The sequence below is a fragment of the Phaseolus vulgaris genome, chromosome 4 (assembly GCF_000499845.2).
Source record: "Phaseolus vulgaris cultivar G19833 chromosome 4, P. vulgaris v2.0, whole genome shotgun sequence".
NCBI lineage: Eukaryota > Viridiplantae > Streptophyta > Magnoliopsida > Fabales > Fabaceae > Phaseolus > Phaseolus vulgaris.
In genome coordinates, this window is record NC_023756.2 from 21854179 (window position 1) to 21865982 (window position 11804).

At 50.7% G+C, this 11804-nt stretch overlaps 1 protein-coding gene across 1 annotated transcript; it reads right to left on the reverse strand.

Moving 5' to 3' along the window:
• Positions 1–9913: 9913 nt before the first annotated feature.
• Positions 9914–11092, reverse strand: LOC137838475 (uncharacterized). The gene has a single exon (XM_068647720.1). It carries the CDS (start codon positions 11090–11092, stop codon positions 9914–9916), a length of 1179 nt encoding a protein of 392 aa, XP_068503821.1.
• Between the last annotated feature and the right edge of the window lie 712 nt (positions 11093–11804).

Genomic DNA, 11804 nt, shown 5'->3' on the forward strand with positions numbered 1-11804 from the left:
CCATCCGCGAGTGGCCAACTCCACAAAATGTAAGTGAAGTAAGAAGTTTTCATGGGTTAGCTAGCTTCTATAGAAGGTTTGTGCCTAATTTTTCTAGCCTAGCTTCTCCTTTGAATGAACTTGTAAAAAAAGATGTTGCATTTTGTTGGAATGAAAAGCATGAGCAAGCCTTTCAAAGGCTAAAAGCTCAACTCACCAATGCACCCATCCTATCTCTCCCAAATTTTTCCAAAACTTTTGAGATAGAGTGTGATGCATCGGGGGTAGGCATAGGTGCGGTTTTGTTGCAAGGTGGACACCCCATTGCTTATTTTAGTGAAAAACTCCATGGTGCCACCCTCAACTACCCCACCTATGACAAAGAGCTCTATGCTCTTGTGCGAGCCCTAAAGACTTGGGAACACTACCTTGTGTCCAAAGAATTTGTTATCCATAGTGATCACGAGTCTTTAAAATATTTAAAGGGCCAACACAAGCTCAACAAGAGACATGCTAAATGGATGGAATTTCTTGAACAATTTCCTTATGTAATCAAATACAAGAAAGGGAGCACCAATATAGTGGCCGATGCTCTTTCAAGACGGCACACACTCTTTTCAAAACTAGGTGCCCAAATTCTTGGATTTGACCACATAAGAGAGCTTTACCAAGAAGATCAAGAACTCTCATCCATCTATGCTCAATGTCTACATAGAGCACAAGGAGGTTACTATGTGTCCGAGGGATATCTTTTTAAAGAAGGAAAACTTTGCATTCCCCAAGGAACACATAGAAAACTCCTTGTCAAAGAATCACATGAAACTCATGGGCCATTTTGGAGTTGATAAGACTCTAGATCTTTTAAAAGCAAAATTTTGTTGGCCACACATGAGGAAAGATGTCCAACGACATTGTTCTAGATGTATCTCATGTTTAAAAGCAAAGTCTAGAACAATGCCGCATGGACTCTACACCCCTTTGCCTATTGCAAATGCTCCTTGGGAAGACATTAGCATGGATTTCATTTTAGGACTTCCTAGGACTGCAAGAGGCCATGACTCTATTTTTGTGGTAGTGGACCGTTTTAGCAAAATGTCCCACTTTATTCCATGCCACAAAGTAGATGATGCTCAAAATATTTCTAAACTCTTCTTTAGAGAAGTGGTGAGACTCCATGGTCTCCCTAAAAGTATAGTGTCCGATAGAGATCCCAAGTTTATAAGCCACTTTTGGAAAACTCTTTGGGGTAAACTTGGAACAAGACTACAATTTTCAACTTCTTGTCATCCTCAAACGGATGGGCAAACCGAAGTAGTCAATAGATCTCTTGGAACTATGCTTAGGGCTATCATGAAGGGCAGCCACAAATCTTGGGATGAGTACCTTCCCCACATTGAATTTGCTTACAATAGAGTGGTTCACAAGACTACTAATGCTTCTCCTTTTGAGGTAGTATATGGTTTTAATCCTCTCACGCCCATGGATTTGATACCCCTTCCTAACCCCCAAGATTTTGTGCATAAGGAAGGAGTACTCAAAGCTGATTTTGTCAAGAAAATGCATGAGAAGATTAAAATTCAAATACAACAACAAAATGAGAAGTACACAAAATACAACAACAAAGGGAAGAGAGAAATAATTTTTGAGGAAGGAGACTTAGTTTGGCTTCACCTTCGCAAAGATAGATTTCCAAATCAAAGGAAGTCCAAACTAAGTCCCCGAGGTGATGGACCTTTCCAAGTTCTCAAGCGAGTCAACAACAATGCATATAAGTTGGACCTACCTCTTGAATATGGAGTACATGACACTTTTAATGTAATTGATCTTTCTCCATTTGTAGGTACCAATGACGATGACGAGCTGGATTTGAGGACAAATCCTTTCCAAGGGGGAGGGGATGATGGAGGAGGGCCAAGCACACCTATCCAAGGAAGCCAAGGCACAAGCCAAGGAGAGCGTCTAGACCAAGACCAAGACCAAGGTGAGCGTCTAGGACGTGAAGGTGAGCGTCTAGGACGTGAAGGAGGGAGGCTATCCATGGAGCTAGACCGTCTAGGCCCCCTTACAAGATCCATGGCCAAACATGCTCACACACAAGTAAATGAAGCCACGGATGGAAGAGAGAAGGCTTTGTATATGTTTGCATGAAGGCCCATTAGGGGTACTTAGTAGATAGGATAGTGTAGAAAGCACTTTTGATGGAAACATTCTAGAAACTAGGGTTGTGTGGCCGGTCATTGCACATGGCACATGGCTTAGCATTTAGATTTAATTTTGGTTTTCTTTTCCTTAGAAGATAGCTTAACATTTACGTCCAAGATAGCTTATAAATAGGAAAGCTATCTCATTGTATTTTTCAAGTTTAATTGAGTAAGGTTATGCTGCCATTTTTGTGCACAAGCTTTACTTCTCCTAGAAATCTAGGCTCTAAACTTCAATCCTTTCACCTTCTCCCTTGAGCTGGCCGAACCACTCAAACACCATACTCATCATGCACCTACAAGGCCAACACAACTCCTAGGAGGGTCTTGATCATCTCACCCATTGCTTCCGCACCTTATTTTCTACTTTGATTCAAGAACACATGAAAATGCCATCACTCTGGGGGGCCAAAACGAGGCCTACCAAGCCTCTCTGAAGTTGGCGCAAGAGGCCAAGGAGGAGGCTGAAAGACAGCTGGGTGAAGCGATGGAGCTTCAGGCGGACTTCTACGTCTGGGAAGTCTCTCTCCAAGTTCAAGTAACAGCCCTCCAGGACATGGCGGAAGCCTCCGAAGCGCTTCAGAAGGATTTGGAGGACCAATGCTACGGGCAGGCCGAAAGATTGGAGTGGATGGAAGAGGAGATGGCTACCCAGGCCAAGACATTGGACCTTCTCCGAGGTGACCATGACAAACTGCAGATTGAGGTCAGCCGGCTCCGAGTGGAGAAGGAGGCCCTGGAGAAGCAGATGGCTTCCGGGGACTCTACCATCGAGGAGTTAGAGAAGGCCAAGAAGGCTCTCATCAACGACATGGCTGGCACCTTCGAGGAGGGATTCAAGGAGGCTCTGGCCCAGGCCGTCTGCGAGAACCCGGGAATCAATGTTTCTAACTGCGATCCCACCCATCATGTCGTTGACATTAGATGACTGAAACTCCAACTTCCTGCCGTCGCCTTTACTTTTTACGCTTTATTTTTACTCTTGCCCTCTGATGAACTTGTAAATCTTTTGAACTGTTTGCACCTTTGTCAGAACTTTGGGTTTTGCATGACAATTTTACACTTCTGAGGTATCGAGTTCTGTCTGTACGATACTTTTACCTTCGTTCTTCCCTTTTGCGTGCTTCAATTGCTTTGCCTGTACTTCTGCCCATTTCTTTCGTCGTGTTGAGCAGCCTTGTACATCCGGCGCCTCACTTCTAACGTGTACTTCAAACTTGCCCAGTCTTCATATCTATGAGGCTTCTGCCTCGTGAAGGCGTTGGCCACTCCGCCATCGCTGCAAACGCCAAAGTCGAGACCTGCTCTGGGTCTAAGCGTTTGGGACCAGATCGCGTTTCAGTGCCCACGCCCATGGAGAGGCCTGTCCAAGGGCGTCGTATCGTCCACGGAGTGTCTTAAACACCAAAGCGATCCCTGCCTAAACTCATGGTGCTTGGCGCCCACGCCTGAGGAGAGACCTGCTACGGCAGCGTCGTATCGTCCCCAGGGTGTCTAGAAACGCCAAGCACCGGGAAGGCTCGAAGCCCCCCATGGGTCGTTCCCTCCATGGTCTTTCCTTCCCATGGGTCTCGGGGAACAACCCTGTCGGTGGTTCACCCGGCTTCAGGCGATCTCGTCTCCCTCCACAGTCTTTCCTACCTGTGGGTATCGGGGAGGCGACACTGCTGATAACTTGTACTGGCGACGCCCTCAGCGCCTCATGCTGGCGACGCCCTCAGCGTCTTATATTGACGATGCCTGGTGCGGTCAACCCGTTGACTTTGCCTTGGCATTGACTTTGACTTCGACTCCGGTCGACGCCTGGAGGTAGCGGGGAGCTTAAGGTCTCGCCCGTGCCATCCACGTGGCATCTTCCGTATGGCTGATGGGACGTTCCCTCACTTGACTTGATCCTGACATTTTCTGAGCTTCTGACCCATCGTACCCTCGGGCATTGTGTCGACTCGACGTATTCTGAATGTTAACCAGTGGCGTTAGGGTCATCCTCCCATCCTTTCCCACGTGACTCGATCGCACGGTGCTCCCATTCGCGTCGTTTGGCGCTCTAACTGCAATATTTAGATCTTCAAAAATCTTGAATCTGCTCTCATCATCTCTGTGCTTTCGCAGCCTACTTGCACCACTTCTCTTCACGCAAAAGCTCTTCTGGTGTTCATTCTAGCCAACGTTTTACCCCCGCATTTCCAGCAAGTCATTCTCCTTCAACCTTCCAACTCCTTCCCAAATACTGCTCCGACATGTCTTCTCACATTCCTCCCCCCAGGGTTAACCCCAAGGACCTGTATACTTGGGCCTCGAGCGAGCTCCTTGACGAGTGCTCATGCTTGCTTTCTACCAGGGCCATAAGGGAACACAAAGGGGATTCGTGCTCCTATGATCACCGTGCCTTCGCGAAGAGGCACGACGACGATATTGCCGTGCTCCCTTGCACTTTAAGGGAGCCAGTGTTCGGAGATGAACGAGCCAACGACGGGGTCCCCTTCTTTTACTTCTATCAGGTGGTATTCAAGAGCATCGGCGTGCGCTTGCCCTTCTCCAGGTTTGAGAGGGGACTACTGACGGAGATTAATGTTGCTCCGGCCCAGTTGTATCCTAATAGCTGGGCTTTCGTCAAGGCCTTTGACATACTTTTTGGCTTTCTGGGGTGTGCACCCTCGGTTGATATCTTTCTTCACTTCTTTGAGGTGAAGAGGCAAAGGAACAACCTCTGGGTGACCCTGAGTAACGTTCCCGGCAGGGTTCTCCTGACTTCCTTCCAAAACTCCTTCACTGGGTGGAAGGGTAGGTTTTTCACAGTCTGTTGTTCTGACCTCGTGCGCTCCGCCCTAGATGGTTTTCCACTGTACTGGGTGAGGGAGACGAGAGCCCTCAAGTCCAAACCCTTCAAGAAACTAACCCCGAACGACCGGGTGGTTTGCCGGATCCTGGCTGAGGCGGGGGTTTTGACTCCGCCACCTTGATCAGTTTGGAGTTCAACGCCGGAACCCTAGAGAAGTATACATGTACGAGTGACCGCCTTAGAAACTTCCGCTTTCGATCCTCTCTAAATCTTTGCATGTCTTGCCTCGTGCTGTCTTTACCGTGTTTGTTTCCCTTAGTGCAGGTTCGAAGATAAACCAGCAACGAGGTCACAACTCCCCTGGGCCCTGCGGGCTGGGAGCGGAGCTTCGTCCTCCTCCCATCCCGACTCCGGAGGCGACTGAAGACTGGTTTGTTTGTACTCTTTGTATGAGCACAGGGCATGTAATGCTTGCCCCATTCGCCTTACTCCCATTTATCTCGAACACTACTTGTAAATTTGACTCCACGGTACTATGCTTGGTTTCTGTAACGCCGCTTTATTTTTGCACACGCTTGTCATATACTATGCCTCTTTCCTCCGTTATGTTTCTTGGCGATGCCTACGCTTGGGCGACGCCTTCGACCTTGGCGACGCCTTCTTTCTTGGCAACACGCACGCCTGGCGGCGCCTTCTTTCTTGGGGACGCATGTGTTTGGCGACGCCTATCGCCGTCCTCCTCCCATCCCGACTCCGGAGGCGACTGAAGACTGGTTTGTTTGTATTCTTTGTATGAGCACAGGGCATGTAATGCTTGCCCCATTCGCCTTACTCCCATTTATCTCGAACACTACTTGTAAATTTGACTCCACAGTACTATGCTTGGTTTCTGTAACGCCGCTTTATTTTTGCACACGCTTGTCATATACTATGCCTCTTTCCTCCGTTATGTTTCTTGGTAATGCCTACGCTTGGGCGACGCCTTCGACCTTGGCGACGCCTTCTTTCTTGGCAACACGCACGCCTGGCGGCGCCTTCTTTCTTGGGGACGCATGTGTTTGGCGACGCCTATCGCCACTTCGAACGGGAAAAAGATGAAGACTGAAACCAAGGCAAGGTTTTTCTCGAACTTCTTTTTCTTTTTTATTTGGATGACCTTGTTAAAAAACCCCCGAAATGGAAAAAGAGTGTCCCCTTCAACAAGATTGTTACATAGCTGCTTACATAAGTCAACTAAAATAAAACTTTAAGTTGGCTACATTCCAGCTGCGCGGAATGGGACCCCCTTCCAAGGTCTCTAGGTTGTACGAACCATTGCCCTTAGCCTCGGTAACTCTGAAGGATCCGGTCCACTTGGGAGACAGCTTATTTTCCAGCTCGTATGGGTGAGCCTTCCTCATAACTAGGTCGCCAATCTGAAACTGCCGTGGCTTCACTTTAGAGCTATATTTTCAATCTACTCTTCTCTTTACTGCTTCGGCCTTTATTCTGGCTTCCTCCCTGGCTTCATCTAATAGGTCCAGGTTCACCCGCCTTTCTTCGTTGGATTCCTCAGCCACGAAATTTTGAAAGCGTAGCGAGCTTTCGTGTATCTCGACCGGGATCATCGCATCCGACCCATACACTAAGCTGAAAGGCGTCTCCATGGTGGAAGATTGGGGCGTGGTGTGGTATGCCCATACGATCCTTGGCACTTCCTCCGCCCACGCTCCTTTGGCCTTTTCTAGCCTTCTCTTTAGCCCTCTCAGCAAAACTCTATTCGTTGACTCTACCTGCCCATTAGTCTGGGGGTGTTCGACTGATGCGAACACTTGCTTGATGCCTACCTCTGCACACAGGTTTCTTAACTGCTGGCTGGCGAACTGTGTTCCATTGTCGGATACTAGCCGCCTAGGTACGCCAAAGCGGCATACAATGTTCTTCCAAACAAAGTGTTGCACCTTGTGCGCAGTAATCTGGGCCACGGGCTCCGCCTCTATCCACTTGGTGAAGTACTCAATGGCAACGATCAAGTACTTCATCTGCCTTATCGCCAATGGGAATGGACCTAGGATGTCAATCCCCCACGTATGGAAAGGCCACGGGCTGTATATGGATCGCAGCTCTTCTGGCGGCGCCTTGTGCCAATCAGCGTGTTTCTGACATTGCTTGCAACGCTGGGCGTGCCGTACGCAATCCTCCTTTACTGTTGGGCAGTAGAAACCTGCGCGTACCACCTTAGAGGCTAAGGACCTTCCCCCTACATGACTCCCACAAATGCCTTCATGGAGCTCCGCCATTATTCTGGTACATTCATCGCCACTTACACATGTCAGGATAGGGTGGGTGAAACCGTGTTTGAATAATACTCCATCCACTAGGGTGTATCTTGCGGCATTCCTCTTAACCTTCTTGCCCTCCTCTGGCTCCGCCGAGAGAACCCCATCCGCCAGGTACTGTCTGTATGGCGTCATCCAGGTGTCTCCTTCGGCTAAAACACATATCTGCGCACGCCTTCCTCCTTCGGGCGCGTCCGTGTATGTGCTGATATGGGGTGTCTTCAGCGTATCCTGAGTCAAGGAACGATGACTCCTTGGTCTCCCTCTCGCAGTGCTAATATGGAGGACATCCACCCTGTTGTCCTCTACAAATTTTCTTGGAGCTTTAAGCGTCTCTTCAATTACTGTCCTCTGCCTGCCCCCCTTGCCTGAGCTGGCCAGCTTGGCCAGCAGGTCAACTCTGGCATTTTGTTCTCGTGGGACATGTATTAGCTCAAGAGCGCCGAATGCTCCCTTCAGCAATTGGACGCACCTTAGATACGCCGCCATCTGTGGGTCTTTCGCTTGGAACTCACCCGACACTTGTCCTGTAATCAGTTGGGAATCACTTTTTACCAAGAGGTTCTGCGCGCCCATCTCCTTGGCCAGGAGCATTCCTGCAATCAGGGCTTCGTATTCAGCCTGATTATTACTCGCCCTAAAGGCGAAGTGCAGAGCCTGCTCAATCAGCATACCATTGGGTCCCTCCAAGACTATTGCCGCACCACTTCCTTGCTGGTTGGAGGAGCCATCAACCGAGAGCAACCACCGTGAGCCCGCCTCCACCTCTTGTTCACCTTCGGGCGAGAGTTCTTCCACAAAATCTGCGTACACCTGCCCTTTGATGGATCCTCTGGGCTCATACTGGATGTCAAACTCCGACAACTCCACCGCCCAGCGCACCATTCGTCCAGCTACGTTAGGTTTTTGCAATACCTTTTGTATAGGGAGGTTCGTCATCACCACCACTGTAAAGCTGTGGAAGTAATGGTGGAGCCTCCTGACCGAAAATACCACGGCCAACGCTGCCTTCTCCAGCGCCTGGTATCTCGTCTCCACGCCTTGTAAGGCCTTGCTCACAAAATAGATGGGCTTTTGAATCTGGTCCTGCTCCTGGACCAGCACAGAGCTGATAGCTCGCTCTGTCACCGTGAAGTACAGCCGGAGGGGCACACCCGCTACCGGTTTGCAGAGGACCGGTTGCGTCGCTAGGTATTTTTTCAACTTGATGAAAGTCGCTTCGCATTCGTCAGTCCATGCAAAACGATTATTTCTCTTGAGGCACTGGAAATATGGGTGCCCCTTCTCTCCTCCGGCAGAAACAAACCTTGAGAGCGCCGCCATCCGCTCCGTCAGCTGCTGCACTTCCTTTACCGTCAGCTGCGCATTTGTCGGGGTTCGCCTTTATTCCCCTCTCCGTGAGCATGAAACCTAGGAACTTACCAACCTCTACCCCGAAGACACACTTCTCGGGGTTTAGCTTGAGGCGGTACTTGGATATAGTGACGAACAACTCCTCTAGGTCTGCCACGTGCTGTGCCCTGTCCTTCAACGCTACTACCATATCGTCCACGTAGGCGTACACATTCCTTCCTAACATGGGCGCTAGGACCTTGTCCATCAGCCTTTGGTAGGAGGCGCCCGCGTTTTTCAGCCCAAAAGGCATCACCTTGTAACAGTAACTGCTGGTCTCCGTCATGAACGCAGTTTTACTCTCATCTCGCGGGTGCATTTTGATCTGGTTGTATCCCGAGAATGCATCCAAGAAGCTAAGTACATTACAACCGGAGGCGCTGTCCACCAACGCGTCGATGCTGGGCAGTGGGTACGAGTCCTTCGGGCACGCCTTATTTAAGTCCCATTCGCCTTCTTCACCAGGACGACGTTGGCTAGCCACTCAGGGTATTGAATCTCCCTGATGTGACCAGCACTCAGCAGCTTCTGCGTTTCTTCCCTACCACCAGCTGCCTCTCTTCATTAAACTTTCTCCTTCTTTGGCGCACGGGGCGGACCGTGGCGTCCATGCTAAGGTGATGACATAAAAGATCAGGGTCGATGCCGGGCATATCCGAGGCAGACCATGCGAAAGCATCCAAGTGGCGTGAAATCACCTCTGCCACCCCCTCCTGCTCTTCTTGGCTCAGCAAACGCCCTAGCTTAAACGTTTTGCCGCCAATCTCCCTCTCCACCACGTTAGCCGCCTGCTGATCCCTGCTATTATCCTGAATAGGCGCCGCCTCTTCCACGGGCGCCGCGTCGTCAGGGCCCTCCTCCATGAGTGTATCTGCCTCAGGCGTCGCCCTCACGGGTGTGGCCTCGTCAGGTGTTGACCCAGCGGGCGTCGCCTCAATCATCGTCGTGTCTACACTTAGCGGACGCTCAAACACCATGAACACGGCTCTCTTCGTTTTCAGGTTATTTTCATAACATTTTCGCGCCTCCTCCTGATCCGACTTGATGATAATCACCTTGCCGCTGAGATCTGGCAGCTTCATCTTCATATGGCGCGTGGAGGCTACTGCATTCAGCCTATTCAACGCCGGGCTGCCCAACAAGATGTTGCAGGCGGAGTTGGCGTTTACGACCAAGTACCGGATGCTTTCGGTACGCGAGGCCTCTCCATCTGTGAACGTTGTCCTCAACTCCAAGTAGCCTCAGACTCCCACTTGGTTATCTGCAAACCCATATAGGCACCCTGTGTAGGGCCTCAGAAGGTCGGGAGACAACCGCAACTTGTTGAATGTCGACCAGAACATGACGTCTGCAGAACTTCCCTTGTCGACTAGAACCCTGTGCACCTTTCGGCCCGCCGTGACAACTGAAATGACCACGGGGTCGTTGTCGTGCGACACAATGTCCCGCAGATCCACCCGCGTGAACAGAAGATCTGACTCCCACGGATCACCTGAGATTCTTTCCTCAATTGAGTTGACCCCCCTCGCGTATTTCTTTCGCTGGGAGGCGGAGGGTCCTCCGCCGGAAAAGCCTCCAGCAATGGTATGAACCTCGTCGAGGACAGGCATCTCGTGCGCTTGCTCTTCCGCTGGAGCCGGCAGGGCGGCGGTCGCGACGGGTTCTGCGACATAATCCTTCAAAAAACCAATTCTCACCAACTCATCCAACTGGTAGCCCAGTGACAGGCAGTTATCGATGTGGTGACCGAAAGCTTCGTGGAACTCACACCAAGAGTCCTTGCGAGGCCCCAGCACCTTGTCAGTCTTCGCCGGTCGCCTCAATCTTTCAGTTATATTGGGCACGGCGATCGGATCCTTCAATTCCACCACAAAGTTGTATCTCGCCGGCCTTGCCCTTTCCCTGGCCGGGCGATCGCGTCCTGCTGGAGCCCGGGGCTGGGATTTTATGGTCTCATATGGGCGTCTCCTATCTGACTTCTTTCTTTCCGTCGTGGTCTCGTTGACCCTGACAGGTTGAGCCCGCATCTGTGCTCTCGGGCGTGAGGGTACAACGCTGGTGCGCTTCTCACACACCTCTTCCTCGGAGGCGATATGCTCCACCGCCCGACGCCTTACTTCAGCGAAAGTCCTTGGACGATTGCGAGTAATGGATTCGTAGAAAGGGCCTGGGCATACGCCTTTCCTGAATGCGTACACGATCATAGGCTCCTCTGAAGTTCCAACTTTCACTACTTGGGCCCCAAAACGGTTGATGTATTCTTTCAAGGTTTCTCCTTGATACTGTTTTACATCGAACAGGTCATAGGAGACCGGTGGCGGAGCCCTGTTTGCCAAGTATTGTTCCCTGAACAGCCGCGACAGCTGTCGGAAAGAGGTGATATGGCCGTTTGGGAGGTTGATAAACCAGTCCATAGCCATTCCTGTCAGGGTGCTCATAAAGAGTTTGCACTTGGCAGCGTCGGAGCCGCCTACTAGGACCATTTGTGTGTGAAATGCAGAGAGATGCGCCTCAGGATCCTCCATCCCGGTGAAGATCACCTTGGGTCCTGAGAACGTGTTGGGGATCACTGCATCCAGGATCTCCTGCGAGAAGGGAGAGGAAAACTCCCTTGGCGGGGTGAGATGCTCCGCCTCATCTTGCTCACGTTGCCCCCGGTTGTTCCTCAAACCCTGGCGCAACTCCTCATTTACACGATGGAGCTCTTCGTTCCTCGCTTGCGAGGCGTCGAGATCCGCCTGCATGCGTTCTTGTTCCATCCTCGATTCCGCCATATCATCCTGCAACCCCCGCATCATCTCCATGACCTGTTGCATGGACATTTCCTCACTCGTAGCGCGCGCGGAACCTTGTCTAGTGGTAGCCCTCATCTTCAGCTGTTTCCTCAAACTTCCGCCAATGTTATGGTGACTCGATAGGTCTCTTCAAACTTGCGATGGGACTGATGTTTTATATCGGCCCCACGGTGGCGCCAAATGTTCCGGCCGGTTGACCCGGGACGTCTTCGCGCACAACCTTGCCCTTCAGCTAGGGACACCTTCCCTCTAGCTACCTGTGAATTCCTACAAAGAAGGACAAAAGGGCGCCCTAGCGGCCGATTGCACTCCGACGCTCAAGTCAGCTAGCAAGAAA